The following is a 25,005-nucleotide window of genomic DNA, read 5'->3' on the forward strand; positions in this document are numbered from 1 at the left end:
TTTTGTGTAAGACCAGTCGTGTGGTTGAGCAAAGATCAAGAACAGTGTTTGTGGCGATCCCACAAGAAACACATTCTGGCACAGGTTTTGAGAGCAATCTCTTTAGTCGACAGTGAAGCTACAAACGCTGATCACAGGTTTAAGTACAAAGGTAGAAACATCAAGAGGACCTAACTTAGAAAAGGTTGCAGCACAAGCTAGGGACAAAATCCAAGTCACAATTTCAGGACATCACAGTTAGCAGTTGATTTTGCAGTCTGGACTCACACATGGATAAACACACACTTTTTTTTTTTTTCTATGTAGTGCTCTTTGGTGACATTGTAGTCAGATGGTCCTGAGGGGACATCCCATTACAGCTATAATATTTTCTATTGTTTCCGCTTCATAAGCTCGACACTGCTCATGCCACGTGAGAAGCTGCTGTTTGAGCATGTGCTCTTTGGAAGGGGACCATCTCAATCACATGCTCGGCCCATCATTGTCACAATAAAAATATAGCTCAATACTCTGGATGGTGGACATACCATGAAACATCTCTTAAGGCATTAATGGTCAAAACGACATATAAAGATTCTGGTTATACAACGTTGTTGACAAAAAGGTACGCAATATAGATTATCTACAGTGTGTTCAACATGGATACTGAGAAAATAAACATCTACTTTTACACTACAAAAACTCTGAGATAACTGTAGCTGGTACATCTAGCTGGTACAAAGGTTGCCATGGTTACAGCAAAGTAAACGCTGCCGATTAGGTGGGATAAGCTTTGGCCTTGAGCTGTGGCCCACTTGCGCTGCACAGCATCTACAAAAACGCGTGTGTGTGTGGTGCAGTTTGTCTTTAAAGCATGAAGAAAAAAACAAACAGATGGATGATGAATGGATGAACAGCAACAAACTGAGCAGGATCAATCACAACAAGCCTGGACTCTCACCATACCGTATTGTTATTATTTTTTTTTTAACAGCTAGTAAAAGTTCATGACAACACCAAAACTTCACAGGACCTTCATTTATTAATCCACCAATACAGAATATATAGAACACAAGCTTTTTTCTTTTTTTTTTTTTGAGGCTCGAAATCTCCCAAAGGCACAGAGTATCAGTTGGCCAGATTAACAGGAAATTACAAAGTAAAATATGGCGTGCACAAACAGCTGTCAACCAACATCCATGTGCCATGAGATCACGGCCCAGTATCATTCCAGATGCTACTCTTCAGATTTAAAAATGTGTATATTTCAGACAGGGCCATTAATTAAAGTCCAGCTCCCCTGCATAGTCACTGCATTAAAGGCAATGTAAGTGATATATTTGAGTCACGTCTCCACAGCAATCAGGTCAGTGGTTAAGGCGGGCCACGAGGGAATCAACAATATACTGTACACTTAGTTTAGGCTGGACAGGAGTGAACAGACGGGGAAGGCACAGGGAACGAGGGGAGGACTTTCAATGATTAGGTGAAGGCAAAGACAGAAAGAATGGCGCCACAAAAATACAAAATATAAAATTAGCAAAGGGCTCTCCCACTTTCAAACATGTTGCAAACGCACCAAACGACCACACACACACACACAATGTAAACGCAGGGTGATAGCAGATGACATGATGTTAAACATAAAGCGAGGGTGTGTGTCAGGCGTTGAGTTATTCACAGAGATGACTGGCTAGGGTGTTGTGCTGTGGGTCTCAGTCAGACTGTGCAGGTTTAAGTTTGTCCTGGGCTGCTTGGCGGGCGGCTCCATCACCTCCTTCTCCTCATCCACCGTGCTCAGAGTGCTGGACTGCAGCACGATGTCGCCGCTCTCCTCCTCGCTCTCCTCTTCCTCGTCGTCCTCCTCTTCTTCTGAAGGAGGAAGACAGTGACATGACGGTAAGGCATCTGATGAGAGACGCTGACACTAAACAGATTTGTGAAGGAGGGCAATGTTGAATTTCACCTTTCTCCATGTCTGGAGAGATTCGACTCTTGATGGTGCTGGCGAACTGCGGCGCAAAGCAAAGAGCAGACATTTAGAAATCGTCAGATATAAATTGTACTACAAGGGCAGCTGTGAGCATACCTCTCCCATGACTGCTATGGGTGTCTCTCCTTTAGCCTGGGCCACCCTGTGCTCTATCAGGTAGTACATATACTCGTCATACAGCAGGCGGATCAAGTGAAAGGAGCCAAAACTTGCAGCACTGCGCAGAGTCAGATCCCGGATTACCATAGAACTGCAGAGAAAGCAAAGAAGATTCAGAAACTGGATCTTAACCCCAAACATTTTTGTGCTGCCTCTTCCGTTTCCCCTCACCTATAGAAGGACCAGTTGAGCAGGAAGACCTTGGCAGCCTTCGGTAGGGCGACAGGATTCTGCTCGTAGGGCTTCAGGACCTGGGTGACAACGCCATCCAGCCAGGTAGCCCACTGCTCCAGCGAGTTTTGCTGCTGCAGAGTGGCTTTGAAGTCCTGCTCCAGCCTCTGGACCACGCGGTCTTCACACTGGCAGACCCAGGATGCTTGTTCCTGACGGGGACACAACAGGGCAGTGTCAGGTTCCTGCACTGCTTCACACAAACACACAGGAGCAGAGACAGATACAAACAGCAGCACTGGCAGACCTGTACGTTAGTGAAATCCACCCGATTGAGGTCGGAGAGCATTTGGTTGATCTGAGCCGAGTTCTGGAGGACGGCGCGGGCAGCCTGGGCCAGGTGGTTCAGGCTGGTGTAGCGGCGCAGTGTCTGGGAGAAGGAGCATATGCACACTACCTGAAAAGAAAAGGACGGAGAACACAAGGAGCCTTAATAGTGGCTACATGTCAGAGGGACACATCTTTATATACAGATATGAAACATGAATGATTTCAGAGCTGTGTATATGATGTGTAATCAGTCTATAAAAATACAGATACCTTTATGCGAACCATCTCCTCTGGGATGTTCATCATGGCGCCTGTCAACCAGTTCTCCAGACTCTTGGCAAAGTTACGGATGGCCTGAGTTAGGGCACCTGATCCAGAGAGGAGACATTATTTGTGAGTGCGTACATTCCCTGAACTGCAGTTGCTTTGCAGTGCTTATTATACCTTCCCAACTAATTCAGGTCACATTTGACTTAACAGTTCTTTCCTGAAAAGAAACTGAAAACTGACAAGAAACTCACTTTGAAAACGTAAACATATCCCCAACAGGTCCCACTAACTTACTTGGGATCGGTCTGAGCACATCAGGGATGAGGATCTCCACCAGAGTCTGGTAGAGCAGGTTGTCACACTCTTTCGTCCATTGTAGCACCGGTTCAAACTTACACAGCACCACCAGGCAGGATTTGGGCAGGCGCTTCTCAGACTCACTGTTCCTGGTGTGACAAAGGACACAGGGCGTACACGTTCAGATGTGATATACGGTTATTTTTTTTGCCTTGTGATTGTTTGGGCGTGTTTGTGCTAGACTTACAGGTTAAGTGATTCTGTATCATTGGCCTGGCTGAACCTCCAGAAGGATTTCCACAATGTCTCCACAAGAGTGAACTGAAGGTTGACCATCACATCCAGAACAGCCTGTGAAGATCACACATATGAACATGTGTTGACTTGGTTCCTGGAAATGTTCACTGGAATGAATGTTTTGTTCCACTTTAGGTATTACACAGGGGGCTTTTAGCATTTCCACCAATTAGCCATACCATTATGAACCCGTCAAGTGAATAACATTGATGTTCTCAACATGATATTATGTTCTTCAGGGAAACCTACGTCCTGGCATGTGTGTGGATGTTACAGGCGACAACATGGGGTGTTCCTTACATCCTGGTGTCATATATTAGAGAGATCTATGTAATGTAAAAGAAAGCCTGACTGGACTGTAGCTCCACAGCCCCATACAAAACAAACTGTGATGTACTGTGTGTTCTGACACCTTTCTTCATCTTCCTCATCAATTTTAGCTACAGTTGCTCGTCTGCTGGATCAAACCACACATAGCCAGCCCACGGTCCCGATGTGCATAAATAAGCCTTGGCAGCCATGACCATGTCCCCAGTTCAATGTTTTTTTTCGTCTAACCACTTTTGATAGATACTGGCCACTGCAGACAAGGAACATCCCAAGAGCTGCAGTTTTTAAGATACTCTGTCCCAGTCGTCTAGCCTGCGCAGTTTGCCCCTTTTCAAAGTGTCTCAGATGATCCAATTTGCCTTTATATCCCAACCACTCACTGGTTTCATGAAAACGAGATAAGATAATAAGTCACTTGATGGTCATGATCAGTGTATGATTAAATTAGATTCAACTTTGACTTCAGATAACTGTCTGGTGAAAACAAACCCAGCTTGTGAAAACATTTCAATTAGTGTTCTGTCTTTGTCCACTATTGCCTACCTCACAATGTTCTCTGTACAGACTCTGAAAGGCCTTGAGGTGTTCTAAAAGTATCCCATCAGGCAGGATTTGATCTTGCAGATCCATGTCCACAAAGTCTGGCAGTGGCCTGGATGCCTCTACACAAGATAAAGCAAACAGACACAGAGGAACGATGGTGACCCGGTCTTAATAAATATTGAGACAGAAGTATACTGTGTACAGTTGCAGATGAATTCATCCTACTAATTATCACAGTGCTACCACCACTTAGCATAGAATCTGGAAAAAACAACAGTCAAACAGGAAATGACTAAAAAGTGTGGTTATATAAAGCTATTATTATGATTAAATTAGTATTCAGAGTGTGGATGTTTCTCACCTAGAAACTGCTGGTACTGTTGCACCTGTGCAGAAATATCACAAAGTGCTGCTCCCTGCTGTTGACCTGCCCCACCTGATGTCCCATTGGTGATTCCCTGTGTCTTCTGAAGTGGCTTTATCCTTTTGGACAGAGTGCAAATCAATAAGACAGACACAGAGCAGGAGTCACGGGGAAAACAGTTGAGAATCAGAGCAACTGAAACTGCAAACCTGCAGTAACACTGTAAATCGACCTACTGGTACATCCGGTTGTTTGAATGGACATTTTCCCATTAAGAGGTTTACTTTTGGCACTAATCAGATCAACACTAATCACATCAATTGTGGGCAGTTCCAGATAAATGCAGTAATGTAGTTGAAATACATTCATGCAAAGATTTAGATTAGCAGATGAATAAATAAAGCCAGAGTAGAAGCATTTTTATGGGTCGACACTCAGTAATATTCTACACTCCCTTGCCAGTTCATTAGGTACACTAGTGAGAATAAATGCATGCTGTGTTTTAATTTTCTGTCGTTTGTAGTATTATTAAATTGTATTGAGTTGTACTGACATGTTTTTATTATTTTTACAACAAAATGATCATACCTGTATAGTTCAATGACCACCTTTATGATGCTGTATCAATATAAACTGAATATTGGAAAAGTCACGAAGCTGTGATTTAGTACAGGACTATTATATTAGCATGTATTAATTTAACTAGTGTAGTGTACCTAATGTTTTGTTAAGCGAGAGTACATCCTGACATTATAAACGTCCTAACAGTCCCTGTGTGGATACCTGTTTTTCTGTGAGAAGGGCTGCTGCCTCATTGCCATGTGCTGCTGTTCATCCATCAGTCTGAGCAGAGGGGAACCGGTTTTGATCCTCAAACCATAGTAGTGGTACTTAGAGTTTCCTCTGAAACACACAGTGGAAACTTATGACAATGCTCTGAGATACTTGTTTTACACAACTGATAGTTGTAAATGTGTGTATGTGTGTGTGTGTGTGTGTGTGTGTGTGTACCTGGTTCCTAATCTCCGTGTGCGTAGCCCCATGAACACAGACCTGATGAGCTTGCCAAAGGACGCAGCATTAACAGGTTCCAGTTTCTGCTCCTGGCAGTGCAACAGGTAGTGGTAGTAGAGGGTGCAGCGAGGCAAACTCACCCCCTCCGCCCCCTCATAGTTGTCACACAGCCACTGCACCTACAGAGGATGGACATCCCAGAGTTGAGTTTTTTGAACTTTCATGTTACTGAGTCCGACCTACAGTATGTTTCACTCTGAAACCGTGAACTCACAGTAGCAGGAGGGGCACGAGAGTTAGGGCTGGAGTAACTCTGTCCTCCTCCTCCTCCACCTGCTGCTGCTGCACCTCCCCCTCCTCCTCCTAAGACGTAACCTCCTTGAATGATATAGCCCCCTCCAGCCGCAGCAGTTGCCCCACTATTTGCTCCTGCTGTTGCCACAGAAACTGCCTGCGAGGTCACAGATGCAGAGATGTCTGACTCAGAGCTGGTCGTGGCCTCGTAGAAGGTGGAGGAAGACGCGGGAGGGGTCTGGGTGTAGAGGGGCGAGTCGGAGAAAGGGTAGTTGCTCGATCGACTGGGCAAGAAAAGAAATGTACACAGAAACATATGAATACACAGCACACACGGCGTTCAACATGCCAGACAGAGCAGGTTCCTCGCTACTTACATGGTAGATGTGGTGAAAGTTGTGTCTCCTGCCCCGTCCACATACTGCACCTGTCCAGAGTACACGTGCTCCACCTGGACAATAAACAGGTGATTTATGTCAGTATAAACTGATTTTTTTGGCCACTTGTGGGCAGAGATATTATCACTTTGTAAAGTAGTTGAAGTTATCACACATCCAGCCAGCACAGAGTAAAGATTTCTTGCCATTTCTGAATATTAACTTCCCTTTCTTGGCTCTTCATATAATCCACTAGGTTCACCAGCTAGTCGCTACTTTATCCGTGTGCCATTTTGTGTAAGGCAGATAGCATATGGTGGATTTATTGAGCTTATGTGCTCAAAACAACAGCAAGTGGCTGTAAGAGTAGGGAGCTGTAAAAATCAAAACAATGAGCTAAGGTCTCTGTACAGGGGTGTAGTAGAGTGTGCTAATCACCACATTTTAAGTTACATATCGTAAGTTTATCCATTGTTAATATAAAATCATAGAGTAGACCAGTTTTGAGCTTAGTTTTTACCACACATCAAGCAATACACTGCAGGCATTCTGCTGAAAAAAACATGTGCTGTGCCCCTTTACTAAGTACAGAGGGCTTTTTGTTCAGGGAGGCGTCCAAGCAAGCAAAATTTCTGAAACTGGTTTGACGGCTCTTCATAATTATTGTTACACAGAAACAGAAGCCTAGTTTCGTAGACAGTCTGAAGATGGTTACTCTCAGGTGAAACTAAGAAAACAGCGGTGGAGTTGTTGTGTGGTGCGGCGTGGCTAACACTGTGATGTTGTACGTCTTGTGTATTTTCTGATGTGATGGAGGAAATGTGTTGTATGCCTGTTTACCTCCGGGTTAATATGCACAGACTGAAGGCTGTTGATGGGGCCTGTCTGAATCCGCTTGGCTGCCTGCGACACTGCTTGCAAGACTGACCTCTGCTGGTAAGTAAAGCCAAAGCGTCAGGCACAACCTCACCAGCTCTCTACCCTATGCCATGAATTGCCCCTAGACAGTCATGTGACAAATGGATGGGGGTTGTGTATATGTATGCATCTTACCTGTGGGGTGGTCTGCACTGGTTGGACCACCTGAGTGGGAACACCAGGGGCAGGCGGGCTGGAGTCTGACAGACTGTCATTGGAATGAACAGAGCCCTCTGTGGATGACACATGAAAGGTGAGAGAGGTTTCATCAATGATCAAACAAATCTCAACTGAAAAGCCACGCCACCATCATCGCAGTTTCAGTACTCACCACATACTCCGTCCAAATCGTAATAAAAGCCACCGCAGAACATGCTGCTACTAAGTTTCTTAATTGTCCTACTGAGGATAGAGAGGAGGAGGAAGAGTGTGTCAGTCCACCTCTCCTTTCATGCTTATATCTTGCATGCAGAAGGCCAGCCTTGGACAGCTAATCTCCCCAGATGGAGGGAGAAATCCCTCCATCTTGTAAACATGCAGATCAGATGAGAGAGGGAAATGAGAGACACATGTGGGCTGATGAATAGAGGGAGAAAACTGAGGATTGAACTAAGTTTGCTATGTAGTTCACCAGTTGCTGAAACTGTTCTTCACCTGGATAAATAAACATTAAGACCTTCTGAAGGTGGACATACTGCTAGAGGTATTGGAGAAATAAAATTCGTATTTGCCCATTTAAAGGGAAGCACAAATGTTATTATAAGATTCAGAAATTGATCTAACAAGTTTCAGTTCTGCCTGATTCATATTAATAGTTATACTTTGACACACTCAATATGTTAAGAAACAAAATACATAAAAGTTGGTTTGGATTATGGACTCCACATCAAGTTATACCTTGTTGCATTAAAACATCAGAGCTAAAATATGCACTGCACTGCTCTAAACATTTAGGACAAGGCATAAGTATGGTACAAGTATAATATGCAAAACGTTTGTGGCTGTGAACATATAAGCATCTATACCTCAACTACAGTACAATCGCATATATACTACATTAAGAATGAATTAGAATTCTTAAAGTGCATCTTTCTAGCATGCTTTCAGGAATACATAATAGTGAAGTGAAGTGAATCCTATTTTATGAAGCAGGATTACTAACTTCATGCATAACCACTTTAAATAGGATCAATAGTCCTACACCATGAGGAGAGTATCTCAAACCCTGGGCTGGCTCTCTCTGGGTGAGAGTGCACAGTGTTACTTGATGCCAGCAAGCAAAAAGTCTACGAATAGATGGCCCTAAAATATACATACTGTTATACACCAGTGTTGTGGTCAGGTCTCAGTTATTTACTTTTGTTAACACCACAATTTAAAATACTAAAACGCTACTCTTTTATTTAGGATTCAGAATTGTTTTTTAAATTCGAGATGTGCTTTAAAAAAAAGCAATTCATTTGTTATTAATTCATATCTGGAAAGGAGTCCTTGTAAGGACTCGTTATTTTAGCTATCACCACATCTGCTTATATAACTTTCAATACCCCTACAGGAACTGCAAACTGAAAGTCATGTAATTGTAATAAGATAAAAACACATGTCACTACAATACGATCTCTTTATAACAGTAAAAGCAGCAGAGAAGAAGTGGTGCTCTGTTCCCGCATTTGCAGCCTAGCAACCAAGTCAATAAATTTAGTTTGTCCGTATAATGTATGGAGCACCGGAAAAGCATTTTGTTTCAGTTCTGGTGGGCCTTAGATCTCTGCTGACGTTTCTTATAATCATTTAATTGAGGCCTATTTTAAAGGAAGATGAGCTGCCACCCAGTGTGGCAGAAACTCTGTAAATAATATCACTGGAATTTGATACACGCAGACTCTCCTTCTCAGAAGTTGTATTGTCAAAAGGTGGATAAGCAACCGCAACGTCAACACGTACAGGATTACCACTGTCGATTAATGTGTTCTGTTTATCGATTTGGCATGTTTATCTATTTATCTCAAAAGAAAAACTCATTGTTTGCATAAGATATAAAATAAATAGACAGATAGATGGATAGATACATAGATAGATAATCCTTAAATATTTCCCACTCTTATCAAATATCCTCAAGTAGCTCTCATCTTTTGCAAGTAACTTGTCAGAAAGGATGACAAATCAAATGATTAGTTTAGATCTGCAACCAGCTGTGGTTGAGTGAGATGCCAGAAACTACAGTTTTTAATAGGCAATAAATATATCAAAGTTACAAACTACTGACAGACAGTGATCGATCTGATGCAGAAATACTGACATTTACACCAGATTTTTCCCAAACTATTTTTCGATGGATGTCCTTCATCAGTTATGTTGAAAATGGACTTGTTCTATCAAACTACAATGACACAGTTTGCTGGGGGAGCATAGATGAATGCTTCTTTTCATTCAGATTTATGTTTCATTTTGTTCAGAAACTATTTCTGTCAGAGCAAAGTCACCGGCCTGGAGAAAGGACACTGACCAACAAACAGCATTTCTGTGTGAACTAAATTAAAGGCGACCATCATTTAAAGCAGAAAAAGTGATGGTCGTTGCCAGTTATATTTGAAAAGACACTATTCAGCAATTAAAAATGACAAAATAGATCTGCTATTATCGGACTATTAGATCTCAAAAATAGTAATGGCCAAAAGTCCAAAGACATTTCATTTGTACTGAAATCAGAGAAAAACAGAAAATCATCAAATTATATACATGACCGAGTTACTCTAAAACTGATGATGATCAACTGTTTCTCTGCTATGCAATACCACTTTAACTAGTCAAAAATAGGGATTATTTGTCATTTTAAACAATTACAGACAAATATTTATACCCAACTCTCCTCTGCACTCCTAAATAAGTAGAGTGGATCATTATGTACTGGAAAACTGTCAGTCTTTCACAAGGATCCAGTTAACAGTGTTGGAACAGACTTAGGGTACAAACTGAAGCATGCTCAGACTGCATGTCATGTCATGTCTTCCCGCTGCCCATGTGAACTAGAAACTGTGTGGTATGCATGTGTGTGCACAGCATATATCCTGCAAGTGTGTGCCAGCCGTTTCTCCGTCTCTCACCTGTAACAGTTACTATGATGTATTGAGGCGAGCTGCTCTGACCATTGCTCTTCTGGACTACAGACTGCTGGATATCAGAGGTTACGTAGTGCTGCGTGGGAGTAGTCAGAACCACTGCCTTCTGGCTCTGGGCCTGGGTGGGAGGCGCTTGAGAACAAAGTGCATCCTGTCCTGATTTAGAGGCGGTGGCTGATTGGTTAGCGGTTGAAATGGTTGCAGAGGATGGGGGCATCTCGGACAGGAAGTGTGCAGTCTTTGCGGATGAGGGTGTGGTGGCAGCAGGTGTTGCTATGGTTACTGAGTTGGCCTGCTGAGGCTGAAGGTCCGATGAGTATCCAGAAGTTGCCATGGCAACCAAGGCTTTGCGGCAGTAGTTCTTTGGATAAAAACAGATGGTACTGATTAATGAAAGTGCTAGAGCATACATAGAAACACACTTTCAAGCTATATCTCATCACTCTATGTTTTGGCCACATAGAATTAGTTTGCAGGCTCACGCGTGTGTGCGTGTGTGAGTGTACGTGTGCGTGCATGTGAGCGTGTGTGGCATAAACCAGAGGAGGAAGTAAGGCTTTTGTCAGAAACTAAGCAGTAGTCTAGAGCCTTTCCTGTTTGGTCCAGTATGAAACACAGTAGGATCTTACATAAAATATAAAAAACAATCAGTTAATTGTACCAAACAATATTTAATAGTACTGTGAATTAAAACAACAAAATTACTAACTGAAATCGAGAACACACACGATCGCATATAGTCCCAGACTGTAAGACATAATCATTTAGACTGTCAGTCAAGACTAAAGGCCGTCCTACTGAAAAGCCACTCCTGTGTAAACCAACACGGCGCACAAGGAACTGACGATCATCCGGCACTCCGTGCACACGGGAGTGACTTACCGGATCCAATGTCAGACTACAAACTTTTTCAAAGTCACAAAAAGATCATCACACACCCACTGCACACATATCTCAGCATTTAGAACAAACACGTGTTAGTCGCGAGACTAGTTTACTGTGCGTTTCTGAATCTTGATGTTTTTGGACAGGCAGCTTGAAAAGTGAGTTGAGAAAGTGATAGCTTCCCCCTGCTAGCAGCTCACGTCGAGTTATGACGTTAAAGCGAACTAGCCCGCTGCTAGCTACTCGTGGTGAATAACCATTAAATCTATGAGCCCGCTGCCAAAAGCGCCTCGTTATAGTGCCACGGTTATCGAAACTGTGTAAAACAACATGAACATCCTGCCAAATAGCCTAAAAAAGTACGACTGGCAATACAACACACCCGCCATCTTGTGCTCTTATCATAGATCTGACATCGCCATAACAACGGTCTGCGTTTGGAAAGGAGCTAGCAACCACTTCCATCTCCGATACGCTCGAACAGTTCCACGTTAACGCTAACGATTGCACGGGCAGGCATACGTATATAATTTACAGAATATTACATGAGACGGCTGAAATATTTGACTTTTTCACCTGTTTAATCCCAGTATTATCCTTTTTGGTCGTTAAAGTTTTTTTCCCCTTTAGATTTTGGTTGTTGTTGTTGTTGCCTCCCGTTGCTTGGTTCTTGTCGCCAGGACTACCGTGACTATGGCGCCTAGCCTTCACCGGGGCAACTGTTGCTACCCTCTACACATTGCCCCGCCCGCTGCTAAATGCTAATTGGTTGACTCGGGAGGTGGTCGTAGCGTCAGATATATAATCCATCGCTGATTGGTTAGCAGTCCCTGTCTGTCACTTTCGCCGGAGTCGGACGTCAAACGTCCACTTGCAATGTACTTCTTTGATAGCACAGAATGTCAAACAGATAGATAGGAAATGAAAGAATGTGACTTCATTAATTTCACATAAAATGCCACTTATCTCTTTTCCCTCCACACCTCATATAAATAATTCATATTGTGCTGAAGTTCACAACTGATTTGTCATTGCAGGATCCACTGAGCTCTATGTTGTGTATTGTGTGTGTGTGTGTGTGTGTGTGTGTGTGTGTCCTTGGGTTGAATAGATAGAGATCTCCATCCAATGCTCTGCAGAGCGAATAGCAAGACTGAGATTGTGTCGGTGACACAACTCAAAGGATGTAAGGGACAGAAAGGCCAACAAAAGGTCACAGGTGATTATATTGCCAAGAGCTCTGTTGACATCACCTCTAGCAACATTCACTACTTAATCACAACTTTTCTTTTTCTCTATGTGCATTGTTGTCCCTAAAGGTCTCTAGTCTTATCTCTGGCCATGACGAAAAAGTGGAGGTGAGTTCAGGTCACTCTATGAGATGCTAAAGCCTATATAAGGTGGGGCCCAGTCCCAATAGAAACACAAACCACGGCGAGACTTCAGTAGATTTTCAGCCTTTGATATTCCTTCGGCATCTTTTCGTTCTCACCATGTGGAAGGCAGCACTCTTGACCCTGGGCTTGTTGGTGGCACTGGTAGACCGGGTCCGGTCTAATGATGGTCATCCGTCTTTCTACGGGGTAAAACTGTGTGGAAGAGAGTTCATACGAGCCGTCATCTTTACCTGTGGTGGTTCTCGCTGGAGGAGAAGTGTAGGAGATATGGGTAAGACCGTGTTTGCAATTTTATATTCTATGATGTGTAATGTTTTCCTAGAGTCAAACTGTAATACTGAGAGATCTACTATTTCTTTTTACTAGACGTTATTGGAGAAGAGCCCTTTGATCCCTGGAAGACAAATCCCATCCCTCAGTTTACCAGTGAACAGGATTCTGCAGGATCACAGGCATGGAAAGATCAAACGTTGGACGTTGCATCTGTTGCAGCTGGATTCAGCCGCTCAGCTCGCTCGCCAGTCTTGGAGGAGGTCCTGGAGGCTCTACGGAGTGCAGATAGAAAAGGACGTGATGTAGTGGTTGGACTGTCCAATGCTTGCTGCAAGTGGGGCTGTAGCAAGAGTGAAATCAGTTCTCTGTGCTGAACCTTGTTTCTTGATTACGCATCTTGTCTTGTCACTATTGGAGAGTTCACATGATTCCTCCATTTCTTCTTCTTAATATTCCACATTCATCCAACTCATTGCCCATATGTTGACTAATACAGTACATGAATGTGAACGTGTACTCAAAACGTGTTTGCTGTGATCATCACAGATTGATATATTTCTTTAATAAAGCTACGTGTTGTTGGTATGAAACTCTCTCTTCTTTCAAAAAAGACGTACTGAAATTATCTTCAATGCCGTTCGAACACTTCCACTTTTCTAAAACAGTGTTTCATAAGTTTTGTCAAGGATTTCGCAATTAAGGAAATGGTGGTGACAGTGAATAAACAAAGGAGCCAGAGACTCGCTAAATTATGGGTGCTTTCTGCGTTTCTACAAGAGGATACAATATGACAAATTCACAATGTGGTGCCATTCAGTGCATTCACCCTGTACTATACTACTTATGAGGCTTTTAATATTGGCTTTCTATCGTTGGTTTCAGGGTAATCATGGCATTGTTCTTCCCAGAGGTGAATTAACACACTGTCAACACTGAGCAGTATAGTCGATGTGATATTAGCTTTCCCTGATTTTTATGTTATTGTATCCACACACCATGATCCACACCCCACTGTAGCGCTTCATGGACATCAATTACAGTAGTTAGATGCTACAGATATTGAAACTGGCGCCATCTGGTGGTGAAAAATGAAACGCGATAAGAAAAAACTTATGCCAATATAATGTTCGTTTACATAATTACAAATTTACGGTGTTCTCTTAATATTTAAGCCTACTCTAAGATCAACTATATATCAATGCGCGCGGTTTATAGCAATTATATGGAAAGCTGTTTAGTTGTCTACATGTTCTTTTTCTCCGCTGCCTTTCCAGTACGGAAGCCGGACGTGATCAAACGGATCACCCGGCTTGATCGCAAGGCATGCAATCTCTGTCACATACCAGCTAGCATAGCAACCACACAGATCTACCGAGATCAGAAGTTTGTACTTAGATACACAGATCGGAGTCAAATTTTATTTAATGATAGTTGTAAAGGCATAACTGCACTGCTGTCTATAGAAATATAGATCTACCACATCGGAGTGACCAGGTAAAACCTTTCGCGGCACTTTCAAGATGGTGCTAGCTAGCCATGCTACTGGTAGCTGCCGGGGGTTGATGTGCGACTGTCCTGTTGTTCACATTAAGTTAATCCAGCGGCGTCGTCTTTGTTGCTCGGATTACCAACACAACTTTTGCAACGCGCCATGGCGTCCGGGTGTAGTCGATGTTAGATGGAGCTATACAATCTGTGAATCGGTTACGTGTTTAATATCATAGCAATGCTAAGCTAGCTTGCTAGCTCTGTGTGCCAGACATTTGCGCCTGTGCCGTCTGGGCCTCATGCAGAAATGGCTCTTCGGTCGTAGTTGGTGCGGCTACTTATTAATGCCGCTGGCCACAATTCCGCGATTAATGCTTAGAAATGGAAAACGTTTTGAAACATCCGTGTTTCAGCGGCACTGGCTAAGATCCATTGTCCCCAAATATTTACTACGGATGCATTATTTAGTCTAAAAATAAGATTCAAAAGGATTATTTGATTGTGCATCAGGATTTGACGAGTTGTTTTTATTAAGACAGCATACTCTAGTGGTTATTTTGTGGCTTACTTGCGCATGTTCGGATCTGTAACGTACGGAGGTCACTTGTGTATGTACCTGAGCGCACCAATGTTTGTAGCGCATGTTTGTTAAACAGGTAATGTGTTATCTTACAGGATGGAATGGCAGCCAGATGAACAGGGTCTGCAGCAAGTGCTTCAGCTACTGAAGGACTCCCAGTCTCCAGACACGGCTACACAAAGAGCTGTGCAAGAAGTATCCTTACATCTGGCTGCGAGCTTGAGAGTGAGGGTGAGGGTGAGAGGAAAAGGTGTGAGATATTGCCTCCCCCATGACAGCTTGTGTGTTAAAGTGGATGGGAATGAAAACTGAACGCGTGCGCTGTCATGAGCGCCTCTCATCGAGTGAGCCTCAGTGATTAACAGTGCATTTCAAATGATAAACAGGAACACCAGGTATGTGAGGGTGTGTGATTCTTATTTTGTTGCCATGTGCGTATGGGTGGTTGAAGTCCTTAACAGATACTGCAGAAACTGGAGCAGCTTAATCAGTTTCCAGATTTCAACAACTATCTAATTTTTGTCCTGACGAGCCTCAAATCTGAAGGTATGTATTTGCGCTTTACAAACAACAGAACGGCATTGTCATTTATTGGACTTTTTTTTTTTGTTTTACCTTTCCTGTATCCTGCAAACATTTTTATATCCAACTTCTTCCTTCCTGAGTTTGAAAATGTCTTTTAATGCCGCCTGTCTGCTGCCTTCCCTCTCAAGACGAGCCCACTCGCTCTCTGAGTGGTCTGATACTGAAGAACAATGTAAAGGCTCATTACCAGAACTTCCCTCCCAACGTGGCGGACTTCATCAAACGGGAATGCCTCAACAACATCGGAGACCCTTCACCGCTTATCAGAGCCACGATTGGTGGGTGTCCAAGTGGGGGAAAAAAATAAAATAAAAAAAAAAGATTGAGAAAGGAAAGGCTAGCGTTAGCTGTATTTTCTAGCGAGAGTGTGAGTCAGACTTTTATGTAGGAGGTTGAGTTTAGGAGGTAATGTGGCCGTGTGGGAGCAAGAGTTGTATTTTCAAATTGTTTTAAATGACAAGTTATCAGTTACCTCCGAGTTTTAAATGGTGTCTCTCTTTATTGTAAAGGCATTCTGATCACGACCATAGCCTCTAAAGGAGAGCTGCAGACCTGGCCTGAGCTGCTTCCTCAGCTCTGTAATCTGCTCAACTCTGAGGACTATAACACCTGCGAGGTCAGGCTTACACACCTGTACACGCACATCTGTTGTTATGCTAATGTGATAGTAAAATTGAAGTTTCTTTTTTTGCTTCCAACATTTTTATCGTTTTGTATTTTCTCTCTCTCTTTCAGGGTTCTTTTGGAGCACTGCAGAAGATCTGTGAGGACTCATCTGAGCTGTTGGATAGTGACGCTCTGAACAGACCTCTCAACATCATGATCCCCAAATTCCTCCAGTTTTTCAAACACTGCAGCCCCAAGATCAGGTCGGTGAAGTGCTTGTTGCTGTCTGAATCTGTCTCCTCATCCATCATCATTAGACTCTGTGTTAAAAATTCCCTGCCTTCTTCCTCAGGTCTCATGCCATAGCGTGTGTGAACCAGTTTATCATTGGCCGAGCTCAGGCTCTGATGGATAACATTGACACTTTTATTGAGGTGAGCTGTTAAATCCTATTCTAGCTTTTTATACAAATAGTCCCTCTTTGAGTCAGTTATGTTGCTTTAAACAATCTCCATCACCAGGCATGTCTCCTATCTGTATAACTGCATCCAGTTTCACTTTTTGTTGGAAAGGTTATCGCATCCAAGTGGGCAAATTGCCACAGCAGGAAAAATCCCTTCTTCCTCCATTCACTTTTCTCTTTTTCCTCTCCAGAGTCTGTTTGCCCTGGCTGGTGACGAGGACAGCGAAGTGCGGAAGAACGTGTGCAGGGCCCTCGTGATGCTACTGGAAGTCCGCATTGACCGTCTCATCCCACACATGCACAGCATCATCCAGGTGAGGGAGTGACTAGATCTCATCCCAGTTAGCAGACTATGTTTGGTTTTTCCTTTGCTGTCGTCGTCGCCCTCCTCCTCCTCCTCACAGTCACCTTTTGTTGTTTGTCTCCAGTATATGCTGCAGCGGACACAGGACCCAGATGAGAACGTGGCTCTGGAGGCCTGTGAGTTCTGGCTGACTCTGGCTGAACAGCCCATCTGCAAAGAGGCCCTGTCTGGCCACTTGGTCCAGTAAGTGCTCATGTGGCAACAGAGAAATGGAGTTAGTTGATGACAAGATGATTATATCCGCGTATTAATCCGGTTGTCCGTCTCTTTCATTTCAGACTGATCCCTATCTTGGTGAATGGGATGAAATACTCTGAAATAGACATCATTCTTCTAAAGGTTAGCCACCTCCGGTCAAATCAAACGCCACAAGCGCTCTGTCCTCTCTCTCCTTGTCTTTTGCTGTTTAGTTGTCCCTGTCCTACACTGACCTTTACCTCTGTTGTCCTCCAGGGCGACGTTGAAGAGGATGAGACGATTCCAGACAGCGAGCAAGACATCAAGCCTCGCTTCCACAAGTCCCGCACTGTCACGCTGCAGCACGAAGGAGGGGAGGACGAGGAGGGGGAGGACATCGACGAAGATGAGGACGACGACGATGATACGCTGTCTGACTGGAACCTACGTAAGTTACTCACATGCAGTCACGGAGAGCTTTACAAAGGCAAAAGGAGAAAGAAACATAAAAGCATAAAATGGTAAAGTCATTTAGGTGCAAGGAATATTGTTTCTTTTCGTGGCTTCTGGCTACTGCTTTCTTTTCAGTTTGATGACTGCAAGTTGTTTTCTGATTAATATTATTATAATATTGGTGGATGTTAAATCATGTATAATTTCTGAATCTCAGATAAAAGCAGATTTATTCCAGCCTTGTAAACATGAATTTTATATACAGAAAAAGACGAACCGAAGCTGCGTGATAATAGTGGCTGTTCCTTTCTGTACTTGTGTCCTTTTATGCTGCATTGCAGCAGTTTTTCTGGGAACATTGTTACAGTTTCAAAGTCTTAACTCTGATTGTGGCTTACTCTTTGCAGGGAAGTGTTCGGCTGCAGCTCTGGATGTTCTTGCCAACGTGTTTCGTGAGGAGCTGCTGCCCCATCTCCTTCCCTTGCTCAAAGGCCTGCTTTTCCACCCTGACTGGGTCATCAAGGAGTCTGGCATCTTAGTGCTGGGGGCAATAGCTGAAGGTGAGACATGGCACAAAACTGCTATTAATATACAATGAGTGAAGTAGTTGTGTTTTTTCTTTATTTTAGATAAATGTAGGCTTTATATTTATCTTTACAGAGACATATTAAGTAATATGTAAATGTTTTCTCCTTCCAGGTTGCATGCAGGGTATGGTACCTTACTTGCCTGAGCTCATCCCCCATCTCATCCAGTGTTTATGCGACAAAAAGGCCTTGGTGCGCTCCATCGCCTGCTGGACCCTCAGTCGCTACGCCCACTGGGTGGTCAGTCAGCCCCCTGATGCTCACCTCAAGCCTCTCATGACCGAACTGCTCAAACGCATCCTGGATGGCAACAAAAGAGTGCAGGAGGCGGCTTGCAGGTACGGCTCTTACTGTTAATGCTTGTGGCTCTCCATTAATTGCTCACGTCCTGCTCATACAGTCTCTTTACGTATCTCGTCTTTCTTACAGCGCCTTTGCCACCCTGGAGGAGGAGGCATGTACGGAGCTGGTGCCTTACCTGAGCTTCATCCTGGACACACTGGTTTTTGCCTTTGGGAAGTACCAGCACAAGAACCTGCTCATCCTGTATGATGCCATAGGAACCCTGGCAGACTCTGTGGGACACCACCTCAACCAGCCGGTGAGCCCAAGAATCGCACATCCACACTAATTTGTAGCCCTGTGTCAACTTTTGCTTGCTGCCCAAGAACAAATGAATCACGGACAAAAAATCTTGTGGTTTCAGGAGTACATCCAGAAGTTAATGCCTCCACTGATAGCGAAATGGAACGAGCTGAAGGATGAGGACAAGGACCTCTTCCCTCTGCTTGAGTGTCTGTCGTCTGTAGCCACGGCGCTGCAGAGCGGCTTCCTCCCCTACTGCGAGCCCGTCTACCAGCGCTGCGTCACTCTGGTCCAGAAGACTCTGGCTCAGGCCATGGTGAGCCGAACACACTTGTGCCAGGTTTATGGTTCTGCATCCCATCTACGCTGTAACCTGCATAGTAGCCCGACAATCTCCTTCCCAGAAATGTAACTGCATGTCGCAGCAAAGCAGACCACAACACCTGGGACTGGTCCAAAATCCAATTTTTCTCAGTGGCAAACACAGAAAATTCTTCCTCCTACACACCATCTACTCGGATGTCTTCTCTATTTTGTGCGTTGTAGTGATTTAATTGAAAGTGACTGTTGTTGTTGCCCGGCATAGATAGACTCAATTCCTATCGGAATATGAGTTTGGTAACACACCATATGGACTTCATTATGGGCGTGTCTAACCAATACAGAGAAAGAATACCTCTACATGCAATCTAATCGAAGCCATTTTGTTGTTCTACTCGATGGCATTCAGATGACAAGTATGACTACATCGCTGTTGCTCTTGTGTCCTTCGCCACATAAAGTCTGCCCCAACGATCTGATTGGTCCAGCAACTCTTTGCCGGAGCCATTCCAGACCAAATTTCTCCCATAAAAATTTGAAGCACACAGAGAAACTTGACCCAGCTGATAAGCCGCTGGCTAGCAGCGCAATAGCGGAACAGTGTCAACACGCCGGCGCACAAGTATAAATGCTTCCAACAACGTAGGCTCTTTGTAGATCCCCTGCAGGGCAGTATACCAAGCTTTACTGACATGGACTTTGCTCAGGAAAATTCTTCTTTTTTTTTTTTTCTGCTTTACATAACTAAAACTTGATCCCGCTGTTCCTTTTCTCTCCACCTCAGATGTACAGTCAGCAGCCAGACCAGTATGAAGCGCCTGACAAGGACTTCATGATCGTGGCCCTGGATCTTTTAAGCGGCTTGGCTGAGGGACTCGGGGGCCATGTGGACACTCTCGTGGCCCGCAGTAATATCATGACCCTGCTCTTCCAGTGTATGCAGGTGAGGAGAGCCTGCGTGTGTCCAAGCGGATCTTAACGCTTCAGTCCCACACCTTTGTGTTTCTGCACTGCATGGTTTGATCTGTTTACATTCTGTAACCACATCTCTCAGTAGAGCTCACTGTTTGTTTGTCAGTCACTGAATCTGGTACATTTCATTAAGAGTTCAGCTGAAGAATGACAGAGTAGCTTTAAATCTGAAGTAGCCGCAGGTAATGCTCTATATTTGTCACAGCGCTTCCTGTCATTTGATCACTGACAATGTGCCTGCTTTTTGTGCTGTTAGTCAGCTCCATGTTTTGTTTCAAGTTTATTCATGAACGCAGTGAAACAAGGACAGCAGCCTCCTTGAGCTGTGAGAGGAGCCGGTGACATTCTTTAGGTCTGACGAAGGTGTGTGTTCACGTCTCTCTTCGTCTCTCTGTCTCTTTTGTCCCAGGATACGATGCCTGAGGTGAGGCAGAGTTCATTTGCTCTGTTGGGCGACTTGACCAAGGCTTGCTTCCCTCATGTCAAACCATGCATCGGTAACTATCTCATTGTATTAATCACTATTTATCCCAAATGTCCGATCATCGTCCATTGATGTGCATTGTAACATTGTGCTCGTGCCTCAGCTGAATTCATGCCGATCCTCGGAACAAATCTGAACCCAGAGTTCATCTCTGTCTGCAACAACGCCACCTGGGCCATAGGAGAGATCTGCATGCAGATGGGTAAGTGAGCATCAGCTCAGTTCTTATGCAAAGTGAGGTGAGTGAAGTGAGTGTGAAATCCGGTGTGTCTCACTTTGGTTTTTCTGCTCTGTCAGGAGTGGAGATGCAGCCGTACATTGCAATGGTTCTGAACCAGCTGGTTGAGATTATCAATCGGCCCAACACCCCCAAGACTCTGTTGGAGAACACCGGTAAATGAAAACACAGATACTTTTATACCATAACCTTCATGAAGATACGATTTAGCAAATTTAGATTTTAGTGCACGGGTGTTGCATCAGGATGCATTTGCTTTTACTAGTGTTCCTAATGTTTTGGCAAGTGAGTGTAGATTCAAACTTTCCTAACAGCAGTCCTGACTCATCTGTGTCCTCTTCCAGCAATCACCATCGGCCGACTGGGCTACGTGTGTCCTCAGGAGGTTGCGCCCATGCTGCCACAGTTTATCCGACCCTGGTGAGAGACCGGTTTAATCACATAGAGAGTCAGCGTCAGCTGTTGCCACACATACACTCTCCCTCTGGTGCTCTTACCACATGAGCATGTTGTTCTTTCTTTTCTCTGTTCTTTCTTTTGTTAACTGTGGTTAATGTGGTTTCGCATGTTTGCAAGACACATTTATTTCTGTAGCTTTTTTTTTTGTCATCACGCAGAACACGGTGTTAATAGGGCTGCGGTATTCACAGTGTAGAAGTCATTTCCTGAAATTACTGGAATCAGTTGTGTGAATAAAACGAAGTCGGAGACCTAGAAAAAAACTCGATAAAAACCTCCTACACGGCGACATGACAAATCAGGTTAACGGCTGCTGACTGGCAATTTGACTCTGCAGGTGTACGTCTCTGAGGAACATCCGAGACAACGAGGAGAAAGACTCGGCTTTCCGTGGGATTTGCATGATGATTGGTGTGAACCCTGGAGGTGTGGTGCAGGTGAGACGTTGTCGCTACCCTCACTAAACCCAAACTACACCCACAGGTTGTTTTGTTTTTCAAATCATCGTCTTCTGTGTTTCTTCAGGATTTCATCTTCTTCTGTGATGCGGTGGCCTCCTGGGTTAACCCTAAAGATGACCTGAGAGACATGTTCTACAAGGTGAGGGTCCAGGTCATGTTGCAGAGCGAGGTCTGGTGCTTCCACAGTGTGTGTGCAGTCCAAAGGCGAATTTGAATTCACCATGAAATTACCCCACTCTTCATTCTCCTCTCCCTCTGCTGGGTAGCTTTGAGGTGCAGAGACCTCAGGCACCGTTCACCTCAGTTTTGTGCTGTGAAACTCGGCAGCACAGACAGTGCTGAATCCTCAGTAGAGGAATTAAACGAACACACTCCGCCTCAGAGTTTCGCAGTCACTCTCAGAAAAAGTGCTCTGCCTGCAAATTTTGTCAGATTATTTTTTTTCATGATGCACTGCAGACTTTAGAGACAAAAATATCAGATCAGGATCAGCTCAGTAAACACAAAAATCTTCTGTAATGGTTCAATGGGTTTAATTACACGTTCCTGAAATATAGTTTACTTAACTGAAGTTTTGAGAATATGTGCATTTAGATCAGCACCGACTTTCTCTAATACTTGTGCTACTGCAGTGTTTGTTCAGTGGGCAAAAAGCATGCAGCACACTTTTACTTACTTTTGCGTGACCTGGCCCCATTCACACCTATTATTAAGAACTGACCAACTCTAAATCCATTTGTGAACACACTCAAGATGCTTTGAGAAAAAAAAATATCCGATCGCTCAGACCACATTAGGTGGTCGGGGCCACTTGTGACCACATTTTTTTTTCTTTTTTTTTTTTTCAGTAGTGGCAACACAATGCAGCGGAGCTGGTCTAGTAGCTTCTTGGCATGTGGTTAATTAGCTATGTTAGGAATACTGACCTAATGTTAGCAAGCGGTTCAACGTGCACATTTGTAACACCTAAAAGCGTAACAAAGTATTTATTTATTCTATAAATTAAAAATAAAGATAAAACTAAAATGTGCACGGAACACCAAGACTGAGCATAAATTATACGGGCGCCACCAAAATAAATTCCAGCAGGATCATAGACGTGAGGGAACAGTTTTCTCGATTGACATTATTCTGCATATGGATACTTAGATGGGTTTGGGTTATAAACGGAGCTTTTTGCAGACCTCTGACTTAACTATTGTCTGTTCAGATAAATAGCTTAACGTGTGTTTTCAGTGAGTGGGAGAGACGCGTGTAGACTAACTTGGTAAGAATGGGTTGCACCGTTCCATTTAGTTACATATGGCTAGATTTCTACTTCTGAGTCGCATCAGTGCCTGATTTGCTCCTCCCCAGAAATGTAACCAGACGTTTCAGTGACGCAGACTCCAGCAGCTGTGATTGGTCCAAAAATGTATTTCCTTGTCCACGTCTCAGTGGCTAGACAAACACTGACAACCCCCCCCTCCTGCCTCTCCCTCAGTGCTGCAGGCGTTTCAGTAAAAGTAACATTAACTTCACCGTTGTTTGAGGCACACATAGAAACTCAACACCGCTGACTAGCGTTTAAGTGGCATAATTACAGAGCAGTGCTGACACACTGGCGCACACAAGCGTAAATGTTTACAGCGGCGATTGTGTCCAGGCATAATTGTTGCCATGATGGAAGTTTGAAAGAAAGAGAGACTGTTGAAAGAAGAACCGGAGGAGATTCTTTAATTAGTGCTGCCTTCTCAGATACTGAAGATGTGTCGTTTTCTGCCCCTTTCCAAAGATCCTGCACGGTTTTAAGGAGCAAGTCGGAGAAGAGAATTGGCAGCAGTTTTCGGAGCAGTTCCCCCCACTGCTGAAGGAGAGACTGGCAGCCTGCTACGGCGTTTAGATACTCTACACCCACCCAAGAGGTAATCCCCCTCCTCAGGCCGCGTTACTCAAAGTCAAAAGTGCAAACTGCTTTGTATTGTACAGTAGTTAACTTTCTTTTTCTGTCCTCCCAGGTGAGCCAGCTGGAGGAGGGTGAATGGGAAACTCATCCATCTGTGTATTGCACTGCCCTGATCTGGGGGGAGGGAGAGGGACGCTATTGGCCGCTCCCCCTGATGGACGGCCCCCACGCCCTATGTGTTTGTCCATAGAGGGAGGGTGGGCGGGTGGGAGGGAGGGACAGGGGGACACCTCTAGATTAACTTGGCAGGGACCCGACACAGAAAAACTAACTGGTAGGGACAGATAGAGAGAGACAGAGAGAAGGACTCGGAGGAGAGACGAAGGGATAGAGACGTTGGGAAACGAGGGAGGCAGGGAAAGAGACCAGCACAGAGAAAGTTCAGGGAAAGTGAGGGAGGGGGAAATCAATAACGAGGCAGGGAAAACGAGCTACAGACAGGTCTGTTACTTGGCTGGGAAGACAGGGACAGTTGAGATTTTAATGGGATTCTTAAGCGTAACCGATAGCTTGACTGACAGACAGACCAACGTACACAGACTCACACATAAACTTGCACATGCTGTACATGCAGTACATGGAACAGACTGTGGGTGGCACTATTATTTTGACTTTTTGAGACCTGCTACATGTAGTTAGGGACAGACAGGTGTCTAACTCTGTTCATTTTCTGGGTGGTATCTTTCTTTTCCCGGGGAATAGGATTCAATATAAATTACTTCATCCGTAGTCACTGAACTCTACTTAACTGTAAGATAATCTCGCTATCCTCATCTATGTTTCCTACCTTCATTTTGACCAGAGTGCTGCTTCACAGAGCTATCCATCTATCGGACATATTCCTGTCACATGTTCTACCTGATCAATCGAGAGAGAGAGAGAGAGAAAGAGAGAAAAAGAGCAAGCGTCTTTCCTTGTAGCTTCACAGAAACCATTCCTCTAGGAAGGGAGGATTAGGGCTAACACATTTGTTTTTCTCACCAGAGGGGGAGGAAATCGTACAAAGAAAAATCACATCCTTAGTTGTCTCTTTGCGGTTTTGTGCGTGCGTGTGTGTGTGTGTATGTATGTGTGTGAGTGTGCGCGCGCGTGTGCATGTGCAGTTTGTAAAAACCCTTACTTCGGCATTCTGTGTTAACAGTGCGTGAAACATGTATTGTTTTTGATATGGTACCGAGCTAAAACTTGACTCCCACCGCAATGTCCTTGGCACCTGTTAACTGTGAC

The 25,005-nt window shown here is 44.1% G+C and overlaps 3 protein-coding genes across 4 annotated transcripts; 2 read left to right on the forward strand and 1 right to left on the reverse strand.

Moving 5' to 3' along the window:
* Positions 1–1,002: 1,002 nt before the first annotated feature.
* On the reverse strand, positions 1,003–12,318 carry rfx1b (regulatory factor X, 1b (influences HLA class II expression)). 2 transcript variants are annotated; one of them, XM_084560259.1, is made up of 18 exons: positions 11,165–12,318; positions 10,441–10,816; positions 7,472–7,569; positions 7,259–7,351; positions 6,419–6,492; positions 6,022–6,325; positions 5,745–5,926; positions 5,517–5,636; positions 4,731–4,852; positions 4,370–4,488; positions 3,447–3,550; positions 3,197–3,348; positions 2,903–3,000; positions 2,610–2,759; positions 2,303–2,514; positions 2,069–2,222; positions 1,946–1,991; positions 1,003–1,851 (listed from the first exon to the last, which is right to left on the reverse strand). In XM_084560259.1, exons 1-18 carry the CDS (start codon positions 11,189–11,191, stop codon positions 1,673–1,675), a joined length of 2,610 nt encoding a protein of 869 aa, XP_084416385.1. In that variant the 5' UTR covers positions 11,192–12,318; the 3' UTR covers positions 1,003–1,672. The 2 variants fall into 2 exon arrangements, with proteins under 2 accessions (XP_084416385.1, XP_084416386.1); XM_084560260.1 differs by having other exon boundaries at positions 11,917–12,317.
* Positions 12,319–12,735: 417 nt separating this feature from the next.
* On the forward strand, positions 12,736–13,384 carry rln3b (relaxin 3b; the record flags this gene model as incomplete). The annotated part of the gene is made up of 2 exons (XM_084555755.1): positions 12,736–13,008; positions 13,104–13,384. The coding sequence occupies exons 1-2, from the start codon at positions 12,834–12,836 to the stop codon at positions 13,382–13,384; spliced, it is 456 nt and encodes a 151-aa protein (XP_084411881.1). The 5' UTR covers positions 12,736–12,833.
* A 25-nt stretch (positions 13,385–13,409) lies between these two features.
* tnpo2b (transportin 2b) lies at positions 13,410–23,964 on the forward strand. The gene is made up of 24 exons (XM_084555741.1): positions 13,410–14,504; positions 15,174–15,273; positions 15,549–15,624; positions 15,792–15,941; positions 16,173–16,279; positions 16,399–16,532; positions 16,622–16,703; positions 16,924–17,046; positions 17,161–17,279; positions 17,375–17,435; positions 17,550–17,721; positions 18,134–18,286; positions 18,426–18,651; positions 18,743–18,914; positions 19,020–19,214; positions 20,004–20,162; positions 20,601–20,688; positions 20,779–20,877; positions 20,973–21,068; positions 21,258–21,333; positions 21,710–21,809; positions 21,898–21,972; positions 23,608–23,737; positions 23,831–23,964. The coding sequence occupies exons 2-23, from the start codon at positions 15,175–15,177 to the stop codon at positions 23,713–23,715; spliced, it is 2,670 nt and encodes an 889-aa protein (XP_084411867.1). The 5' UTR covers positions 13,410–14,504; position 15,174; the 3' UTR covers positions 23,716–23,737; positions 23,831–23,964.
* The last annotated feature ends 1,041 nt before the right edge of the window (positions 23,965–25,005 follow it).

Source organism: Chelon labrosus (genome assembly GCF_963514085.1).
Source record: "Chelon labrosus genome assembly, chromosome: 2".
Taxonomy (NCBI): Eukaryota; Metazoa; Chordata; class Actinopteri; order Mugiliformes; family Mugilidae; genus Chelon; species Chelon labrosus.

Bases quoted from the DNA above. Each gene is read 5' to 3' on its own strand.
- tnpo2b (XM_084555741.1), top strand. From the start codon at position 15,175: ATGGAATGGCAGCCAGATGAACAGGGTCTGCAGCAAGTGCTTCAGCTA. The intron at 16,533-16,621 runs GTCGGTGAAGTG...CTTCTTCCTCAG, and splicing joins CACTGCAGCCCCAAGATCAG to GTCTCATGCCATAGCGTGTG. The intron at 17,047-17,160 runs GTGAGGGAGTGA...GTTTGTCTCCAG, and splicing joins ACATGCACAGCATCATCCAG to TATATGCTGCAGCGGACACA.
- rfx1b (XM_084560259.1), bottom strand. From the start codon at position 11,191: ATGCGATCGTGTGTGTTCTCGATTTCA. The intron at 10,817-11,164 runs GTTAGTAATTTT...TTTTATCCAAAG, and splicing joins CGTGTGTGTTCTCGATTTCA to AACTACTGCCGCAAAGCCTT. The intron at 7,352-7,471 runs GTAAGATGCATA...TTTACTTACCAG, and splicing joins CAGTGCAGACCACCCCACAG to CAGAGGTCAGTCTTGCAAGC.